The sequence below is a fragment of the Crocodylus siamensis genome, chromosome 2 (genome assembly GCF_052110815.1).
Source record: "Crocodylus siamensis isolate JL-2025a chromosome 2, ASM5211081v1, whole genome shotgun sequence".
Lineage (NCBI taxonomy): Eukaryota > Metazoa > Chordata > Crocodylia > Crocodylidae > Crocodylus > Crocodylus siamensis.
Genome location: NC_143396.1, coordinates 59,713,529 through 59,734,958, shown reverse-complemented (window position 1 = coordinate 59,734,958; position 21,430 = coordinate 59,713,529). Strand labels below are relative to the sequence as shown.

General features: G+C 40.2%; 1 protein-coding gene across 1 annotated transcript in view; it reads left to right on the top strand.

The window, feature by feature from the left end:
- The window catches only part of SGCZ (sarcoglycan zeta), a 1,118,440-nt gene that overhangs the window by 906,411 nt on the left and 190,599 nt on the right, over positions 1 to 21,430 (top strand). Inside the window, exon 4 of the mRNA XM_090035994.1 lies at positions 16,016 to 16,103. Within this exon, the coding sequence (XP_089892120.1) occupies positions 16,016 to 16,103 (88 nt within the window). The remainder of the gene's footprint in view (positions 1 to 16,015; positions 16,104 to 21,430) is intronic.

The window sequence follows — 21,430 nt, the reverse complement described above, 5'->3', positions numbered from 1 at the left end:
AAGAGGAAACCATCTTCTCAAATGAAGCTGAGAGTGTTGCAGATTTTCCCTTTCCTACCCAGAGAATCAGAGGTGACCACTCATGGCCTTCTAGTTACTTGCAACAGCAGCTGACTTATGTTTGAATGGGTCTTTGGCCAACCTGTCTGCAGTATGCTATTACACAGTGCACTGCAAGATTAGCATTTGTTGGCTGCCTTTCATGTCAGTCTAGGAGTTAACAGTCTATTGAGACACTGAACCATTTGCACTTCTCCTATTTAGTGTATCAAACATTCTTCAGATTCATCTAGAAATAACTGCATCAGTTATTTTTGGTTCATATTTTCAGTTTTCTCTGTAAAACTGTAAGGGCTAGAAATTTACATTTTAAACAATGCAAGCTTACATTCGTATATTCTTAAGTAAATCCAGGACTTGCAGGCTACAGCGTCTCTGCCTTAACTTTTAAGAGGCTTTCCCTATATACAGTTTATCCAAAAACAGCCTAAAACAGGGTTTGGTCCCATGGAGTAACTGGTACAGGTTCCTGTGCAGAGACATTAAACATTAATGATTATAGAGTACAGAAAGACCTACTAGTTTGATCCAGTTCAGACATTTCTATGATTTCAGCGAGTCCCATAATGCAAGCATTGAAGGCTTAAACTGAAACCTTGGACCTGCCATCTGTGCTGCTGAATAAATAAGTCATATTTTGCAACAGCTGGAACTCTTAAAGATACGGTTTTAATTGTGTCGTATTGCTATAATCAAACCTAGAAAATATCATTCACCATAGAATGGAAGGACCAGAAAGAAGACGTAAGATCATCAAGTCCAGTCCCCTGCCATGGGCAAGAGGTTATTGGGCTCAGACAAACTCAGTGAGATTTTTGTCCAACCTCCTCTTGAACAACTCCAGGGATGGCAACTGCACCACCTCTGTTTGGTGTCCAGATTCTAGATACCAGAGAAGTTTTTCCTTACATCTAGCCTAAATTTTTCCTCAACTAGTTTGTGCCCATTGGTCCTCATCCTCCCAAGGGGTGCCTTTTCCCCTAGATCTTGGTGTTCACTCCTAACATACTTGTTCACTTGCTATCAAGTCACCTCTCAGTCTTCTCTGAACAAACTGAACAAACCCAGTTCCTGGAGTCTCTCTTCATAGGGCCTATCCTCCAGGCCCCTGATCATACAGGTTGCCCTTCTCTGTACCCTTTCGAGCTTATTCACATCCTTCCTGAAATGCGGTGCCCAGAACTGGACACAGTACTCCAGCTGTGGCATCATCAATGCTGAATAAAGGAGGAGGAGCATCTGACTGGATCTATTTGTAACACATCTGCTGAGACAGAAATTCCTATCTGCCAGCCTGTTCATCCTTTTTATTCTCCAAGCTTCTGGCATTCCATAAAGACACTTGAGTTCACCCTTAGTCATTTCAGATTTTTTGTCACTGTGGGAGTGTCTCAGGGCACAGAGTCCAGTCCAAAATTGATATAAGACTTAAAGGCACCTTTGATTCAAGTCCAGTTCCCTGCAGTTGCATGCAACAGTCATAATGTTCCTTCCAAAAACCATCTTGAAACCAAATACCCCTGGTTTCACTTGCCATCATGAAACCCCCACTACTTCTCTGGAAGGCTGTTCCACAACTTCAAACCTCTGTTGGTTAGAAAGCTACTTCTGTAGCTCTTTTAGACTTCTGTTGCACTAACAGCTCTCCATTCCTCAATAGTCTACTTTTCTTCTTTGCATGGAAAGGGGCCTAGTATCCCCCAACCATATGTGGGGGAGAAAAGAGGGGAGGGGGGCAGCAGCAGTATAGTTATTTGATTATCAAGAAAGAGGGAAGAACCTAGATGAAGATTAGGGCTAAAAACCAGTTTAGGAATCTGATAATAGTAACTCTGTGAAATTACTAACTCCATGGAGTTAATCCCCACAGGGGAATAAGAGTGCTAGTACTTGTAAATTAATCCAAATTAGGCAGCCAGACTCTAAGGGTACACCTTTACATTGACCTAACTAGGATTATTATTCATTACATTCATGATGAATTCCTTTTGATCCGTGATTCAGCTTGTAAATGCCAATCGGTGCAAATATGGGGAGGAGGGGGAGTGGATTAATTCAGACCAAAAATGGCAGGATCATTCTGAGTAGGTGAGCTAACCTAGATTGGGAATGCATTAGCCCAATCTATCAAACATCTGCACGTATTTGGAGTACTATCTTGGGCCTGGGAAAACTCCATGTTTGCCCCAGCCCTGATCCTGCACTCTTCCTACCCTCCCAACCCTGAACAGGCCATTTTTATACCCCCACCCCCAGACAGACACCACTCCCATGGACCCATAATCCCCTGCAGGTCCACTATCCTTCCCTAATCCTGCCAAATGCCACCCATTGACCCACAACCCCTCCTTATAATGCCTACCCCTCTCTCACCCGGACTTACAGTGTATTCTCAGAGAGGCTCCCAGAACTGGGAAATGTCTGCTCATGCTGCTTCTGACCTACATAAAGTAAGCTACATGATCATAGACTGCGTGCAGCAAATAACTTCATGTACTCCAACTAAATGTATTGATAAAAAGCTTTCACAAACTAAAATTAGAGGGAAAAAGCTCACCCAGCTGTATAATAGTTAGTTTATCCATTGGAAATATGTAGTTACTACACCTCCTGAACATGAATAAATAATTATTAAAAAAAGAAACCATGAAGGTGAAATCTGTGTTTGAAAAAGGTGAGATAAAAAATGTGAAATTAATTTTAAAACCAACTTTTGCTTCTACTTGTCTGCTTCATTTCTTTGGCAGTTAAAATGTCTACCTTTTATATGTTCACCAGCATTTGTCCACTGTAGTTTTGAGCATTCAAGTTTTAATTTGCTTTTTCTCCCAATCAGTGAATCTAAAACAAATATAAGTGTCCGAAAGTCCAAGAAGACTATGTCCACTGCTACCCCTGCATCTAAGGATTTGGTGACCTGGTCGTAGAAGGCTACCAGGTTGGTCTGACAGGACCTGTCTCTAATGAATCCATGTTGGTTGCCCCTAAGCATAGTCTCCCCTGCTGGCCGTCGTGAACATGTGCCAGAATAATTCTCTCAAAAAGCTTGCTCAGGATTGAGGTAAGACTAACTGGCCTATAGTTTCCCGGGTCCTCCTTCCTCCCCTTTTTGAAGATGGGAACCGCACTGGCCCTCTTCCAGTCCTCCGGCACCACACCAGAACACCATGAGTGCTTATAAAGCCATGCCAGGGGTCCCACAATGACCTCAGCTAATTCCCTCAGTACTCTAGGGTGGAGATCATCTGGACCAGCTGATTTGAATACATCCAGTCCCTCCAGAAGTTCCCTAACTAGTTCCTCACTAACCCTTGGCCTAGGTGTGCCTCCCCTGGGGCCTGAGGGGGGCCCAGAGGGGGGGGTGACTGTTCTGGTCCCTGCTCAGGAAAATGGAGGCAAAGAAATTGTTAAATATGTTAGCTTTGTCATCTGGTGTGACTTTACTGAATTAGCAAAGTCATCATTGGCTAATGAAATATCTTATTTCTTGGACTTAGTTGTTTGAGACCCATCATTTGGTTCATGACATGTTGGTATTGTTTATGAAGTAGCTTTCCTCCAGTTGCTTTGGTTTTCCTTTGGCTAGTGATCTAGGTGAAAATCTGGTGTTTTGTAAACTCTAGGTAACCCTAATTTTATGGTAGAAATAATAAAAATTACTAAGCATTTAATTAGGGTGGTATATAGAAAAGATAATGAACTGATTCTTTTCATACCTATGGAACTGGTGATAATTATGTAGATGATCAGTCTTGTAATTGTGGAATGAATGAATTTGACTTTAGGTTTTGTCTGAATATTTACACAAACCTGATTCTGCAAAAATGATGTGTAAAAAGAAGAAAAGTCAAAGACAATTACTGAACAACTTTTGTTCATATAGCCATAGATTTCATAGGCATTAAGGCTGGAAGGGACTTCATGAGATCATCGGGTCCAGCCCCCTGCCCAAGGGGCAGGAAATCAGCTGGGGTCGGATCACCCCAGCAAGATAAATATCCGAAAGAAAGGAATAAATAGGTAGAACCAATCTTAGTCTGCCTCCATCTAAGTGGCTTTTACATGGCTTTTAGACATCAAAAAATCACTAAATGCAACCCTAATCTGTCTCCCTCCCCTTGCTGACCCCCCCCCAATCCCTGCACCCCTTTTCCCTCTCTCCCCTCTCATCCCATCCCCACCCACCTATTGCCTGGTTTTTCCTAGCTGTGAGTCCGGGGCCATAGACCCCTGGATGACAGCTAATCCACCTAGGAGCAGCACCTCCTCAGATACTGAAGAACTGCAAATTGGTGGTTCTCTCTCAGGTGAACAGTTAACCTAGCAGTTAAATTAATCAAACTAGCACAGCTCAAAGATAATCCTAGCCTGAAGTGGCTTAACTTCAAGATACCTAAATGGCAATTACCACTAGTAAATGCGCCTTAATATGTCATCATTCAAGTTTTCAGTGCTCTTAACATGATCTAATTGTAATGTATAATCTCACCCCCTGATAGGCATTGGTCTTCCAAGGGTCATGACACCACAAATCAAAGTCCATCAATCTTAAAAGGTTGGCTCTAGCCCTCAAGTAGTGTTGAGTAGATACTTCTACTGCTCAGATCTAGAAGCTATGTTTAAATATTTGTGTTATAGGTTAATATTTTATGAGATATAAAAATGTTTTTGAACAGAAAATGAATGCTTAGTCATCAACTAACTAAAGTTGTCCTATAAATTTGATACAGCTAGCTAGGTATGCTGAAGGAGCTCCCTGCTGTATCCACCATTGTAACATTGTTTCACTGAGACAGAACATATATTATATCTTGTTTTGTTTTTCATTAAGTGTGTCCTAAGGCTAAAGTACAAAATAATAGTTCATAGTATATAGTACATTAACTTACCTAAACTACATTAGGTAAGTACATTATCTTACCTAAACTAGTGATTTATTTAAATAAATGGAGTCAAAATATAAAATGTAAATTGTTTTAGTTTTCCTGGGTGGATATTGGCCATACCCTTCAAAGGTGAGTTAATTAACTTACCGTACTGGTAACTCTAAATCTGTCCAAACATATTAAAACACTTGAATAGTTGGCAACAAATGTGAATCCTGCTATCATTGCTTATGAGTAGAGCTTGTTAATAAAATGACTCTTTATAAAGTCATCTAAAAATACACTGCTGCCCTTTCGGATAATTACCTCATGATAGTTTTAAAAGACTTCATAAATAAAAATTGAACTATGTCAGTTCTATACTGTGATATAATAATTAAATGGTAGTAAGTTCCCTTGTCCTTCATCCCAGAAAAAATGAGTCCAAAATGTACACACCTAAATAAATTACCTTATTCCTCCTAAACATTTTATTTTGGTGCCAATTTTTTTTTTTTTTAACTGCTTTGAGGAAAAAATGGTCAAAATAGTTTGGTCAATCAAGTGGTCATATCTATAGTGCAATTGTATCATAGATTTTGTACCGGTAATAACAAATGATTTCCTTTTGCTCTGGTGTTATGTTAATTTTGGAAAGAAAAACATCCAGGTAATTATTGCTTGCAGCAGAGGCATAATTGTGATGACCTAACAGCTAGTAGATTTGTTATATTACATGAATGCATAGTGATGCCTAGTTATACCTGACCAGCCATCTGAATGTTGTACTGTCTCCTTAGGAGGAGGAGAAGGTAGAGGAGGAGGAAAAGAAGGAGGAAAGGAGAAATATGGTTGTGAAATTACGTTTTGAATTTATAAGGAATCTTTGGCTTATGAATCAAGCCTGGTTTAAGTGCAACTGAAGACTCAAAAAGCAGCAAGATATTTTTCTATGAAGTACATGAACTGGAAAGCATGGAGAGCTTGCAGTAGGAAGGGCCCAAACCAATGTCCTTTCAATCAATCAGTGTTTTCATCAACTTCAGCGGGTGTTAGGCTTGGTCCTAACTATATTAACCCAAATGTAAAAGAGTTATGAAAAATGTCTGTTTTAAGTGGCAGGACATATTTATTTATGATGGAGCGTGTGAAAGGGCAACATTTCTTGCTCTGCTGTTGTATCAGTGAGTCCAATTCAGCGTAAGATCTGACAGGCATGATAAATGTCCAGGTTGGTTAGACTGTTTGCAAATCTAACATACTAGTCTAACATTCCTAATTCAGCAAAGTATAATTTCAAAAACAAATATTCAAATTCCCTACTTTACTAAAAACCTGATGAATAGACAAAATTTTGCAGTGGTTTTGAAGCATACTTCAAAAAGTATTATAAGAATTAGCTCCAATGTTATTTATCTATCTTATATTTTAACATGTTTTTTAAATCATAGAAACGTGTAATTTCTTTCTCAAATTGTTCAAATGCATCTGCTCTGTATAGACTTGATTCAAATTTTGAAACAGAAAGCACTTATAAAGAAACACAGGACTTTTTTGTGAAAAGCCAGTTTCATAATCCTCATGAAAACAGAGTGTAATAATTTCAAATTAACACACCCCCAAACCCTTCACTCTGTATAGATATTTTATTTATTTATTTATTCATTTATTTGCAACTATGTAATTTTCTTATGACCACATTTCAGTTCCCTTAGTCATATGTTGATAATATGCAGGAATGTCAGTCAAAGATAATAAAGTACCCGTGGAAGTTCATTAATTTTAATTAGGTTAACCTTGCTCTGCAGGAAAAGATAAAGGAATTGTAGCTTTTTAAGATCTCTTGTATTTGTAACTAAATTTAAATCTATGAGAGCCTTTAAACTATTTCTGTATATACCTAATAGTTTAACTGTCCCCTGCCTATCAAACTCAAAGTGCAAAATTGTTTCAGGTAAATAACCTGACGACAGTGGGATCCGATATAGCTAGTTTGTTTTTAATGTATTGTACTGAAATCTTTTAGATCTAACGTTTCAAGTATTGTCTTCAATAAACTATCTGCATGCTTCAATTTAAGCTCCACATCTCTGCTGTAATCCCTTTGATTTTATTAAACATTGATGTTGTTAAAGACTCAATAGAAAGACTAAAGAAGAGAAGGAGCCTGCATTCCTGTCATGTTGCTTTTAGTTAAAGGCAGTATAGACTCTGATATATCCTGTACCTATTTAACACGTCTTCTGACTGCCAAACTTAGCTAGCACTACACAAAAGACATCCAAATATTCTGCTGATGATAAATTATGTTTTTAAAAGTATGTTCTATTTAAGACCTCACCTTTGGTTCTGTGAAGTATCACTTCTTGTATTGGTATCAAAGCATTATCTCAATTTAATATCATTCCATGGCTTGTTGCATGTGCCAGAAATACAAGATTATAATTTCACTACATTGGGAGCAAGAAAAAAGGACTGAAAGATGAAAAGTTTTTACTCTGACACGAGACAGGGTAAAAATGCACCTTATAAAATAACTAAATCAGAATTACTGCATTAGTTTGGCACAAACACATTCATAACCATTTGGGGAAATGGAAAATATTGCTGTCTGAATCTAAGAAAATTATTTTTTGTTTGAAAAATTCTCTCTGCAAGTCTGCCATAGTGTAAAAGTTTAACTTTCATTATATCTACTTTCAGTAAATAGTCCCAGTAGTTTGCCTCTCCCTCCCACCCTTCACATAGATTCAGAACTTTTACTTGCTAAGGTATTTGAATCATGAAATCATTTATCGAGGGAATAAAACCTTAAATAATCTCTCTCTAAAAATTTTAGATTTTATTTTTTTAAAGCAAGTTGTTTGTTGTGCCTGAAGCAGGCCAAATGCTTGAGAGAAACCAGTACTACACTAAAGGGATTGGCTGCTGTAGGAATGGAGGAAGTGAATACAAATAAAATCCTCATGTGGATAAGACAACCTGTTCCACTTAAAAGGTTTTCATAGGTTTTGCACTGTCCAAGAAATTATTCCTATAAAAGGTTTACACATACAGGTAATCTCAGAACAAGCGTACAGAGTACAGTGACTCCTATATGTTGTACATGCTGCGCACACCCATACGCGCTATTAAAGTGACTGAATAAACTCCAGCGCAATTCAAACCAGAGTTTATTGCTCCCAGGCATGCCTTTTGTATGTGCATCTGGGACCACAGCATGCTAAGCCAGGGTGGAGCAGCCAAAGCTGGCAGGAGGCCCCAGGGGTCAGCTTGACAGCACAGGACTGCTTCAAACTGGCTTGACATGCTGTGGAGGGCAGGCTGGGACACAAGAGTGCTTCCATGCAGGGCTAGCAGCAAGCAGTCCCCACACAGAAGCACCTTTGCACCCCAGCCAGCCCTGTCAGCATCTGCACATGCACTGTGGCAAAGTAAATTACTCCACCATAGGACAGTACTTGTACGTGGCAGTACTAACCTATGGTGGGGTCAATTAGTTTACTCTGGCCTAATAGTCCGCATGTGTGGACAGAGATGTTTTAATGCAAAATTAATTAGTCTACTTTGCCTTAAACTTAGAATCATAGGAAGTTAGGGTTTGAAGGGATCTCAGGAGGTCATCTAGTCCAACCCACCTGCTCAAAGCAGGACCATCCCCAACTATATCATCCCAGCCAAAGATTTGTCTAGCTGGGTCTTGAAAACCTCCAAGGATCGAGATTCCAACACCTCTCTGGGTAACCTGCTCCAGTGTTTTACAATCCTCCTAGTAAAAAAATTCTTCCTGATATCTAACCTAAACTTCCCTTGCTACAACTTGAGACTGTTGCTCCTTGTTCTGTCATCTGCCACCACTGAGAAGAGTCTAGACCTATCCCTGTTCCCTATTCACCCCTCCCACTAGCTCTCTGCCTCCCAGCTTCATGTTTCCACCCCCATCTCCAACCCATCTCTCACATGCTCCCAGCTAGATCAGGGATAGAAGTTGCCTTTAGCGGCTACTCACACTGCATCGCATCCTGTCCTGTGCAGGCCCAGCTGTCAGTAGCCATGGTGCCAGGACTGTGCAGCACCAATAGGAAGCTCAGCTGCAGAAGGGGGTGGAAGTGGGGGTGCACAGTAATCTGCACTGTATGACCTGGTATGGCCCCAGCTGCAGCAGAGCAGAGAGGTGCAGGATAAAGTCTTCCTTCTCAAGCTCCCAGCAGCAGTTGGCAGGCCAGTGGGCTGGATAGGATTGATTCCCCCTCCCCTCTTAGCCCTCAAAAACTCACCAAAAGTTATTAAGTTAAGTGGACCTGCAGCCCAAATAATTGTTCACTTCTGGGTCAAGAGCTCCAGAAGCCACCCAACATTGATATGTAACAAAGCCCTAAGAAAACCTGTGGGAATATCCAGTTTCTGTTTCTTACATGCATTCAAGATCATTACGGATTTCAGTTTAGACTTTAGGCAATAGACTTTGGCAGTAATTGGTGTCTGACAGTGAATAACCTAAAGTAAAGTGGGCCTTAAAAAACACAGTGCCTCCCAAAAATGCCCATCAAGGTGAGGAGTGCCCATCAATGCCCAAAGGTATGCTCTGCTACCTTTTAGGTAGGTGTCATCTGAGGCTCCCCTACATGTATCATTTGTCTATTGTTGTCTGCTGGAGGAGGAAGTTGAACCCACCTCTCCTGTTCAGATGGCTTTTGTCCCAGTTTGTGATAAGAAGGTATATGTGCAGAACTCAAGAATGAGCAGAGGCTGAATTTGTTACTGAAGATGTTATCTGGGGAGTTAGGGAAGGCCCTATTTTATCACGTCTTTCCTTGCATATGTTTAAGTAGCCTCAAAACCCCAAAAAATAATATTACCATAATGGAGACCTTTATTAAAGATTGTTCCTTCTCAACATTCTATGTAGGAAGATCAAAGCAAATTTTTCATGCAATATGAATATTTTTTAATATAGAGTGTATTTTTTTAGTCTGTATGCCCCTGATGCACTAATAATGGATGGGAGAGGCCAGAAGGAGTCATGACCTGACTCCAACTTTTTCTTACCATTTATGAAAGAGTAATTTGTATAGTCACCATCATGGAGCTGGAATAGTTGTAGAGTGTTTAACCTCTCTCTTCAGAAGCTGTAAAGATTTTTCTTGTCAAGAATCATCTAAGGCTCTTTGATACCTTGCAATATATGTAATTATTACTAATGTACTTTTCAGTAGCTCCTGATTTGGCAGCCTAGATACATTATGAATCACATATGAGTAACTACGCTATAGTTCCAATTCTGTGTGAGTTTTTTAAAGTATTTTTCCACTGATAGAATTCTCCTAAATTTGAATGGATGAGGGAATTAATCTTCTGTCTTTCTGTTCTGTGTCATTTGTTTTGAAATGTAGATTTAATTTTATTTTCACAGGAAAAGCTCAGTGATCATATTTTGATGATAACTTTCAGCTGACTACTTTTATCTACACTCATATATTGTGAACTATCATATCCATTACTGAGCATTAAAAGCCCACCAAAAAAAATGGCATGTCTAGTGGTTTCAAGAGAGTGATCCTACCTTAGCACATTCAAGGTCTCATTTAGGTTTTTTTCTTAGCACAGGTTTCATCTCACATTTGCCTTATACAGGTATAAGTTCATTGACCCTCACAAGGGCCCTTCTCAGTAGACTGTTACAAACACTAACTTCTATGAATTTCTGTCCTTAGACAGAATGGACCAAAAAACCACCAAAGCCTTCTATTAAGCCCTATGGGTGAAATTCTAATTCCATTGAAGTCAATGAGAGTTTGCCAGTGACTTCAAGTGAGCCAGGATTTCACCCTATGAGTACATGCGTAAGATGCATGATCTCAAATACAGACTGATGTCCTCATTTTTTTCCTTATTCTTGATGGCTTATAGCTGTCCAGGGTGGAGTGAGAAGAGTAAAGATTCAGGACAGGCTTGTACCTTGATATTTTCATGACACTGTAGTGAAGATTCTAAGTCGTCATTTTGTAATCAGAGCACCATCCCAAGAAAGTTGAGGAGTAGAGAAATACTAACAGGAAAGACAAGTATTTCTAAGTAAGAGGGAAGATAAAGTTAAGTAAGAGGGAAGAACCCTTCTAATCAGAAAAAGTTACTGAGAAATCTAAGCAATCAAAAGGCTGCCTCAGTAAATTCCAAAATTTAGGTTCTCAGTTCAGAAAGAAAAGTAGATGCAAATAACTTGTCATGGTAAGGGTTTGGTTTTTCTGGATAAGGAGGCTCTTTCTCGTCTGTCATTAATTAAGCAGAAAGAAAAGGGATTTTTAAAGATACATTTTTGAGGTGTCAGCCACACAGCTGTCTTTTACTACAACCTCTTGCCAGAGCAGCAGTTGCCTGGGCTAATGATCTTCAAAGGTCCATAAGGGACGCGGAAATCAAATTAGTGCTGAGAAAAATATCCCTAGCAGCTGCTTTTGTTGCTGATACGTCCCTTGATATGGTCATAGTCTCAGCTCAAATTGTTGCTTTGAACACAGTGTCTTGCAGACAGTTATAGCTCTGCACCTGGAAAAATGGACAAGCCAAGCAGCACCTTTCATCTGCCAAGCTCCATGAGGGCAAGCTGCTTGGCAAGCCATTAAGTAAGGTAGTTGCATAGTCCAGTGATAGACAAACATATTTACAATGCTAGAAATTAGGTCAGAGTATGTTTCTATAGACTGACTAACATTTTGAGATTAAAAATCGGGGGAAATCAGTAAGAGTATTTCTATTATAAAGGAAAGCCAAATGAAAGGTCAGAGGGAGGTGTGCTAAATTAAAGTCTAATTCTAATTCATCATTCAAACTTTGGGTCCTTTAGTGCTTCCCAACTAAAATGAGGGGAAAAGGAAGTTGGGGAGGTGGGAAAAAGGAAGATAAACTTTTCTGGAAAGAGAGAAAAACTTACTACAGGTGCCTTTAGCCTACACAATTCTGCCCTCCCTGACTGTCCCGCAATACTTAGTTCCATGCTGGGATTTGGGAACTCCAAAAGAAACCTACCTGCAACCGAGGAGTATTAAAAGAGAGGTAGCCAGATGGTACTCAGCAACAGCAAAAGTACACGCTGGAGCAGGGAGAGGTCTACAAAGTCCTGAAAAGAGCTCCCTTCAAGGTGTTACACTCCCACTCAGACACCAGGTGGCACTGCTGTCTTCTGTCTCTGCTTCAGTACTGCTTCCAGCTGCTTCCACCATGAAACTTCAATCCATGCTGGCTGCTGGAGTTTTTACCAATGGATCAACTTTTTAATGGATTTTAAGGATAGGCATTTTTAGCCTGATTTTTTTACTAACCATCTTAAACTTTATGGATAGCTGGCAACCCTGGATAAGGCTCCTCCATTCTTGTCAAATGTAACTGATAGAATGCCATCTTCATCACCACTGAGCTGTTCATCTAGGCCAATGGTTTTCAACCTTTTTAGATTCAAGGCACCCCTTAGAGTGTGTCAGCTCTTCACTGTCACTTATTTTTGACTAGAAAAACAGAGCTATTCTTCTATTGCAAAAAACTTAGAAAGACCACAACAGGTCAGAAAGTTTTCTACACAATGCATTTCTCTTTGAAATGAGTGGGGGAGGGCGTGTTCTGAATCATATTTGCACATTGTATGGCACCCCACAGCACTCTTGAAAGGATGTCAAGACACTCTAGAGTGATGCAGCAGCCTGGCTGAGAATCACTGATCGAGGCAGACCCCAACATTATAAATTTAGATAAAGAAGATCATTAGGAAAATATTTTTTCTAAAAGTCTTTTTTTTCCCCTATGGGATTTGCTCTCCACACATGAGATGATCTATTTTAAAAAATAAAAATATACTTTCAGGATCATACAATATTCATGAGATCCCTGTTTTGGCCTGTTTGGAAGTCTTTGATTTCCACAGGTAAAAAGCAGCTGGACTCTGCTGCTTTGTTTTCCGTTTTCCCCATTTCTGCTGCTTCCCCCATTTCTGTATTTTAGATGACAATATCAAACAGTTCCCTTCTCAACCCCCTACTCTGATAAGCCAAAGTAAAGATTTTACAGTGACTTGATTCTTAGGGCTGTGCGAAGCTTCAGTCTGTGACTCAAATCAGTGGAGATTTGGCCCAATTCAGAACTGTCCAAATTGGTTCGGAGAGATTTGGAAAGAATCAGTGATTCAGACATATATACAACTTTTAACTTTTTTTCTACATACCTCTAAGTAGCAGGTGGCTCATGAATGCTGCAGTGGCGGGGCAGATGAAGCATCCCACAGAAGCACAAGGGGCTCCCCAGCACACTCAGCAGCAGACCTGAAAATGGACCAGAAACACTTCCGGTCCACTTTTGGGTCTGCCAGAGAGCATTCAGGGGTCCCCCCCAAACCCTCTTGGCTTGGCGATGGGCACCTGGGGTCCCCCCATGGCTTATTGCCAAGCCAGGCAGGTGCAGGGGGGGTGGGCTTTGTGATTCCCAGTGGACCTGGAATTGGACTGGAAGTACTTCCAGTTCACTTCCTGGTTCCATGCTTGGCACATGGAGGGCCCCTCACCCCACTCCTGTGGGACACTCCATGTGCTCCAGCATCTCAGCATTCACAAGCTGTGCTGATACCTCAAGGTATGAAGAAAAAACATTTAAAGCTGTGTCTATGTCCATATTGCTGATTCTCAGAATCAGCATCAAATCTTCAGATTCAGCTAATCGAATCAGGACAGTGATCTGAATCAACAAATTGAATCACTGTCCCTGATTCAGTCTGAATCCAAATCCAAATCCAAATCAAATAGATCCCACTTTGCACACGCCTATTGATTATATACTCATTGAATCCATAGTAGCAACAAGATGATGCATTCTGACAAGATAAGACAAGCTTTGACCTTGAGGAGCTACTGACACAATACAAAGATAATTGTGCCTGATAACTGATGAGAGTAAAAGTGTGGTAATTGTTGGGGGGGTGGGTTTCAAAATAGCAGTAAGTTATGCAAAATTTTACATGAAACCTTAAACTGCTTAACTAAAAAAATTGGGATGATTTAGGTATCATAAAGAAGTTCTCAGGATACCAAGGACAACTACGAAAAACCAGGACTGTCCTTGTAAAATGTTCTGATTTAGACATGTAGGAGATAAGAAACAATGTGTGCCTATAATTTAGACTACTGAATAATATAGGCATAGCTAGGCTAGCTTTCAACTGAATATCTTGGGTCCTGCTAAAAGTATAGCCAGAGAAGCATGATATTTGACATGGGCTGAAAAACTCATCCAAGAAATTTAATGAATACTTGCAGTTAGGACTTGCTGAGTTCCTTGGTGGCAGAGTAGACTGCTAGTAGTACTTAAGGTAGCTTGGCCATAGCTGTGCTAGAAAGCGCTCACCTTCCTTCCCTCTTTTTTTCCATCTGCAAAATAAAATAACAATTTTGTATTAACACGAAAGACAAATAGTTTAAGTTAGGTTATAATACTGATTAGCTGTGACCAAAGGAGAGTAGTATATAACATAGGGGTGGCAAAATATGGCCTGCGGGCCAGATTTGGCTCACAAGGCACCTAAGAAGTTTAGAAAAATAATATTTATGTGCTCCTAGCTGCTATCAAAGATGGCATACGTCAGGGGCAGTAGGACCCAGGGGAAGCCAGCAGGAGTCAGGAGAGACCAGGCTGGCTCCACCCCCCCACAGCCGCTTCCTAATCCCCCCACACATGTACCAAAGCCTGTGCCTGCCGCTGCTTTCTCTGCATGCAGCTCATGGTCCCTGGCTGCATCACTGGACTGCAGGAGCATAAGGCCATGCTGGTACCCTGAGGCCAGGAGTGGGAGAGGTGTGTGTGTCCATGTAATGAGGGAGAGGGAGACAGAGACAGAGACAGAGAGCAATTAAGGAAGGGAAGAGAGAGAGAGAGAGAGAGAGAGTGTATATAATGAAGGAGGCACACTGTGTGTGTGTGTGTGTGTGTGTGTGTGTGTGTGTGTGTGTGTGTGTGTGTGTGTGGGGTGAGCAAATTACACAGTGTGTGTGTGGTGAGTGAAGCACACAGTCTGTGTGTGGATGTGTGTAGTGAGCAAAGCACAGTGTGTGTGCAATTAGGGAGGGAGAGGAAGAGTGTGTGTGTTCGTAGGGTGAGTCCCACATGCACAGCCAACCATACACATACACCCACACCTCCCCTTGCAGTGGTATACACACAGAACCCCACACCCTCTGACAGACCCCAGCCATCCTCCCCATGATTTCCCCCAACAAACCCCATACCCACCCACACCCCATATATCCACACATACCAACATGCTCGCTCACCCCACACACCTAATCTCCCCCTCATCCCCCAGAGTATATAAGAGTACAACTTCATTTAAAGCTATTATATACAATCACCTCTATGCACACTACACAAACACATGTAAATCAGGACAAAAATATTTTTTTTAAATCATTAATGAATGTTGTAGATGTTTGATTTTTTAGAATATAATTTGGTGTTCTTCTGGTTCTGAGGTGGCAAAACCCCTTGCAGAAGGGAATATTTCTGGGGGTGAAGAGAGGGGCTTCCAGTAGCAAAGGTTGGGGCCAAGAGGTGCGACTCTGGGTCCCAAGATGGTGGTCAGGGGGCAGGGTACCTGTCAAGGGGTGGGACTACCCATGCAACCCTCAATAGCTTGCCAGAACTCTGTGAGAAGCCCTCTGCCTGAAGTACTTACCTGCCCCTTGAACTAAGATAATAATGTAATGATAATATAATGTATGATATAATTAATACAGCATATACCCTAAATATATACTTATGGTTAATGTAAAATGCAACAATTAGTTCTTTTGAGCTTATACCTATCATCCAAACATGGCCATGATAGAAAAAAAAAGAAATTAATTTCAACCTTAGTCTCCAAAAATAAAGTATTTTAAGCAGCAAGAACTTTCATTTAAAATTGGATATGTAAAATGTTTTGAATTAATTATTCATGTTAAATAAGAATATCCTGTTTGGAAAGAGTTGCTTCTCCTGTCATGTGTGTGTTCTAGTTCTATCTTAATTTTATGATAATCCTTTTTTCATTTTTTTGCCTTACATATTTTTCCCAGGATAGCCCTCTGGTCTTACAGTCTGACAGGAATGTAACAGTGAATGCAAGAAATAACATGGGACAATTAACTGGACAACTAACTGTAGGTGAGTGTTATCTTCTATAAAGATTACATGCATCAGTTTAGCCTTAGTTTTTTTTCTGTGGTATAAAAGAGAAAATAGTGGTGAAGTGTTGTGTAAAATATTACTCACATGCACTCTGATCATCATGATAGGCATGATTCAGCTTTCATTAAAGTTGGTAGAAAATAGCGCACGTCAAAATAAAATTGTGTCAACGCCTTTAAGAAAAAATGATAATATTGTATTGTTTGGGGGAAGCTTATCACAAAAAAAAATCTGAAGTGTTTCATCAGACAGGTTTTCATGGAAAATGATCATTAATTCTTTAGGTTTCTCTCTCTTACGGAAGTACTGGCTTGGGTTCTCTGAGTCCTGCATCATGCATAGGGTTCTGATCATACACAGGGTTTTGCCCAAAAGGAGTTGTAGAATCAGAACAAAAGGTTGCAAACAGTATAAACCTGTTAGCATTTCTGTCCCACGCAGCAAAGTGTGGGTGGTGTGTGTGTGTATTTGGCGGTGGGGATAATACAGCACTGTAAAGCAAGAAAAAATAGAATCATATTTTGAGTCCTTAGTGAAACTGTGTTTGTTGTAACTTTATTTTACAATTGAAAAGACTCCAGATGAAAATTCAAAATGCCCTGATCATCACTATGCCTATTCCTATCCTTTTTTTGTTTCCATGCATTTTTTATTTCCTTCTATTTCTCTGTTTTCATTATTTACTATTATGTTTAAATGTATAGCAAATGGTCACATCTACATGAAACACTTACTGTGGAGCAGACTAATTTGTTCTGCAGTAAATGTTGCGCATCTACATGTGCACACCTATTAGACTGCAGTAAACTAATTAATTCTGCAGCAGGATAGTATTTGTAAATACAAGTACTATCCTGCTCCAGAGTTTTTTATTCTACAGCAGTATACTGCCCTGGCTGGCTGGGGCACAGTGCTAGCCCCACACTGAAGTACACTCATGCCTCAGCCAGCCTCTCTGCAGCATGCTGAGTTGGGGTGGGGGGAGGGGCATTCCCAGGCTACAGGCTGACCCCTGGTGCCTCATGCCAGCAGAGCCTGCCCTAACCCAGTGCAATGTGCTGCAGTCCCCACTGAACGTGCAAGCAGCATGCCTGGGAGCAATAAACTATGGTGCAATAAACTCCAGTACACAAAGGTGACCATTATTGAATGTTCCCTGCAAAGTAGATAGACAATTGTGAAAGAAAGTAAATAGGCACCAAGTAACTAGTGATGGCCTTAAGTGTATATGAGAGAAATATAGGTTTGAACAGGTTTGTGCTTGTCTCTATGCCTTTTTCATTGTTTTTTAGCACAGCTCTATGACTTTTCAATATTGTCTTGAAATTATTTGATTTACCATGGGGGAAATACATTCCTATTAGTAACTGATACACAATATTAATGTAGCTTAGAATTTCAGTAGATTACAGAGAATGCTGTAGTATAAAAAAGTTATTTATAAAAATAATGCTACTGGATTTGTATCATTGCTGTCATCAAATATTTGTTGTTTTGTCCATGTAGCAAATCTTTTAGATAGAAAAATTAAGCAGTGAAAAAAAGCTTCTGTTGCTGGGAAAAGGATATTATAACAAGATTTTTAATGAAGACTTTTTGTGTCTAATGTTTTGAAAACAAATATACAAATTAGAGAAAAAAATATTTTCTAGTTTGTATATTTGTTGAAATATACAACAAATATATGACAATATTCATTCAGATGTAGATGTTTCCTTTGGAATTCTGAATGAATATTGTCATATTTTTCATAAATTCCCAACCAAAAACTGAAAAATATTGTTTAAATTTAAGCTACTCAGAACATCATATTTTCAACATCGTACAGGTGAGTGGAATAGTTATACAAGATGCTTTAAAAAAAAAACAAACTTTGAAACTTTGCAATTTTGGTATAATATAGAATAAAAATAAATATAGAAATCATTTAGTTTTTCATTAAATGGATTTCTTGTTTTCTGATCATCCCTAGCTCTTACTGCAAAACTGTGTTCTTCCTTACTTCATTGAAAGTAAAACATCCAATATGTTTTAGACACACTATATCTTAAATTCCTATGTTAACCATTACATTAATATCTCACATATAAGTTATAGCCATTTAGAAAAAAATGTCCATTCTCTGTCCAACATAAATATACATAAAGAAGTGCTATTGAATTAAAATTAGGAAAGATATTATCCTTTTTATTGCATGAAACATTATTTGAAAAAATCTATGTTTTAATGGAAAAAAATGATGTCTTGTTAGATCCTAGGTAATGCATGCCATTAGGTTTTATTTACAGTGTAGAAATTACTATTGTAGGAACAGTTACTCTTGTTGGTGTGATTAAGTATTCTGTTGCAATGTTTAGTTAGCAGACTTCTGTAACTTCTTCACTTCCTAAGACTTACTGCCATCCTTTTAACAACATCCCATTTGAAACATCAAAATGATTTTTTCTTTAATAGTATTAAAGCAGATAAGTAGAGATCAAGTATAATAAAACAGTAGAACTAGTTTTCTGTGGTAGATACTATTTTTGTTCCTATGAGTACATCTATTTGGTATATGAAACGGCCATTAGTAAATCATTTACTATTTGGGACAATTCTAAATATGGTATCCAAATTCATGAATTAAAAAGAAATCCACACATTCACTCAATTCAAACAAAACAGCCCCAATTAGACAATATAATTGTAATATATAATAAGGCTCACTAAGTACTACAAAGGTAGTAGATAAAAAGTAATTTATTCTAGCATTCCTATCCTGCCATCTTACAATGAAGTTGGCATATAGTAGAGATGAATTGGTAAAGAATAAGGCTGCTCTGCTGATCATGAGCCCTCCCAGAGGCAAGATTATGGTATCGTCTCCTGGCTAGGTTTTTTGTTTATTTTTTTTTTACATGATTCTGACTTTCCCACAACATTCAAAGCAAAAAGTGTTTAATGGAATATGGAGGGCTTATCTAGCTTTTATCAGCAGTACGATTTTTGTCCCCCATTGTATAAATGATACCCAACTGTACTGTTCATGGCTACATGGGAATGGACCAGAAAAGCTTTTGATAAAAGCCTATCAGCATTTCATTAGTTGGGATATTTAAAAATAGTCTTTCCCTGTGGATTTGAGCATGACATTATATAATAAAAACCATCTAAAATTATGAAAGCCCAATGGCTCTAAATAGAGTTAGGCTAAAAAGGCTGAGATTTATTTTTACTTAAGGGGAAAAGCAGAACCTGTTTTACCTACTTCTTATATAGGAAGTATATGTTTCTAAAGCCCATTTTCCAGGCATGTGTTCCTATTCCTAATGACTGATAAGACTAACCTACCTATATTCAGTGCAAATGGGTGATGACAAGAGACTTCCTGATTTAAGTTTCAATGACTGAAGTGCTAACACGTAGATATGTTTAGTTTTAGTTTTTGATGAAGTCTTGTTTTGATTCAGAATGTGTATTCCAGGACAGAATTGCTTACATTTTCTTTTAATTCCTTCTTTCAAGTCATCACGGTGTTAATATGTTTGTCATGATCTGACACTTTAAATGCTTGGTATTAAATCTGGATCATTACATCTAGTTTGGATGACCTATTATGCTTTGCTTCTGTTGAGTTGGGAATTTTACTTTAAGCATGTGAAAACTTCACTTGATGTTGCAATATCATTTATGAAGATGCACCATCTGCAATGATTATCTTACATGACCACATCAAATAGCTATGCAAAGGTAACCAGACTTGCTAGTGGATACAGATGAGTAGAAATTAAGCTAACAATTGTTTGATCCATATTTTACTTGTCAGCGCATTTATGGAACATACTTCTGTTCCTTCAAATAGATTACCATATTTCCAGTTCCAAGAAAGAGGATGCCCATCAGAGGGTATATAATTGTGGGGGGAGGGCAGTTTCTAACTGTTACAGTAATTGACAAGTGTTATTGCCTCAGAAATTAAATGTAAAACAAAACTAAAGCCATAGCTCTCCCTAGCCCTGCCAATGCCCCTCACTCCCAACCCGCAGCCCCCCATCCCTGCTGCTGCCCTTAACTCCTGACCTGCACACCCCTGGCCTTGCCAGTACCCCTCACTCCTAACCCACAGTACCCTGCCCTCCAGGCTATGCTGGTGTCCCTCGCTCCCAGCCCACTGCCCTCCATCCCTGCTGGTACCCCTCACTCTTGACACACAGCCCTCTGGGGCTGCCGAGTGCCCCGCACACCTGACCCCCACCCCACCTGGTGCCCCTCACTCCCAAGCCAAAGCTCCCCAGCCCTCCAAGTGCCCCTCACTCCTGACTCTCAACCCCCTGCTCCCCCCAGCCCTGCCAAAGGGGCCTCCAGCTGATCTTGTCCCAACCTAGACAAAGCGTGACAGCTGTGGTGGCTCCTGCTCATGCGGATGGTAGCAGAGCAAATCTGGCCCTGGTGTGGGCTAGAGGGAGGAGGGAAGACCTGTGGCACCCTTCACCCTGGGTTGGGGCTCCTGCACTGTACCAGGCAGCCTGCCATGCTCCCCCACAAGCAGTCTCCTGGCTGCCCTGCTCCAGCAAACACAGGCTCCAGCCCTAGTGCTGCTCACCCAACCACACAGCTCCTTTCTGCCCCCATCCCCTGCTGATGAGGAAGGCATCTTCTGTCAGCCCTGTTGCAGTCCCAGCACCCAGACACCTTCCCCTAGCACTAGCAGGCATCCGCTTTCCTTCACACACCCATCCCCTTCCACAAACACCTGCCACATGAGCGCACACCCATACAAACACACACAGCCCCCTGGACAGTCCCCTAGCCCTGGACCTCCAACTACTGATTGTCATCGACTTGCCTTTATCCAGCAGCAGGGGCCACTCCCACTACCCTGCCTGGCTGTATACTGGACATGTGCATGTGCACGGAGATACACATGCCACCCCCTGCCTCTAATCAACCCAAGCAGCTCCTTGCAGGCTGGAAGTCTGCCAGCCTGCAAGGGGAAACCCAAAGCTTTGTCCTTTAAAGAGGAAAATCCATGTTTTTCTGCAGTGAAAAGAAAACCCAGATCCTTGGTAAACATGCACACTCACTAGGGCAAGCTAGGAAATGCAGTTCTATCAGCAAAATCTTGGATGTTTGTTCATATCTCAAAAAAAAACCCCACCCAGATCAAGTCCAACCTCCTGCACTTGTCAGGAATGAGTACTGGGATCATAATACTCCAGCCAGATATCTATCCAACTTCCTCTTGAAGACCCGCAAGGTAGGGGCAAGCATGACCTCCCTTGGGAGCCCATTCCAGAGCCTGGCAGCCCTAACCATAAAGTAAT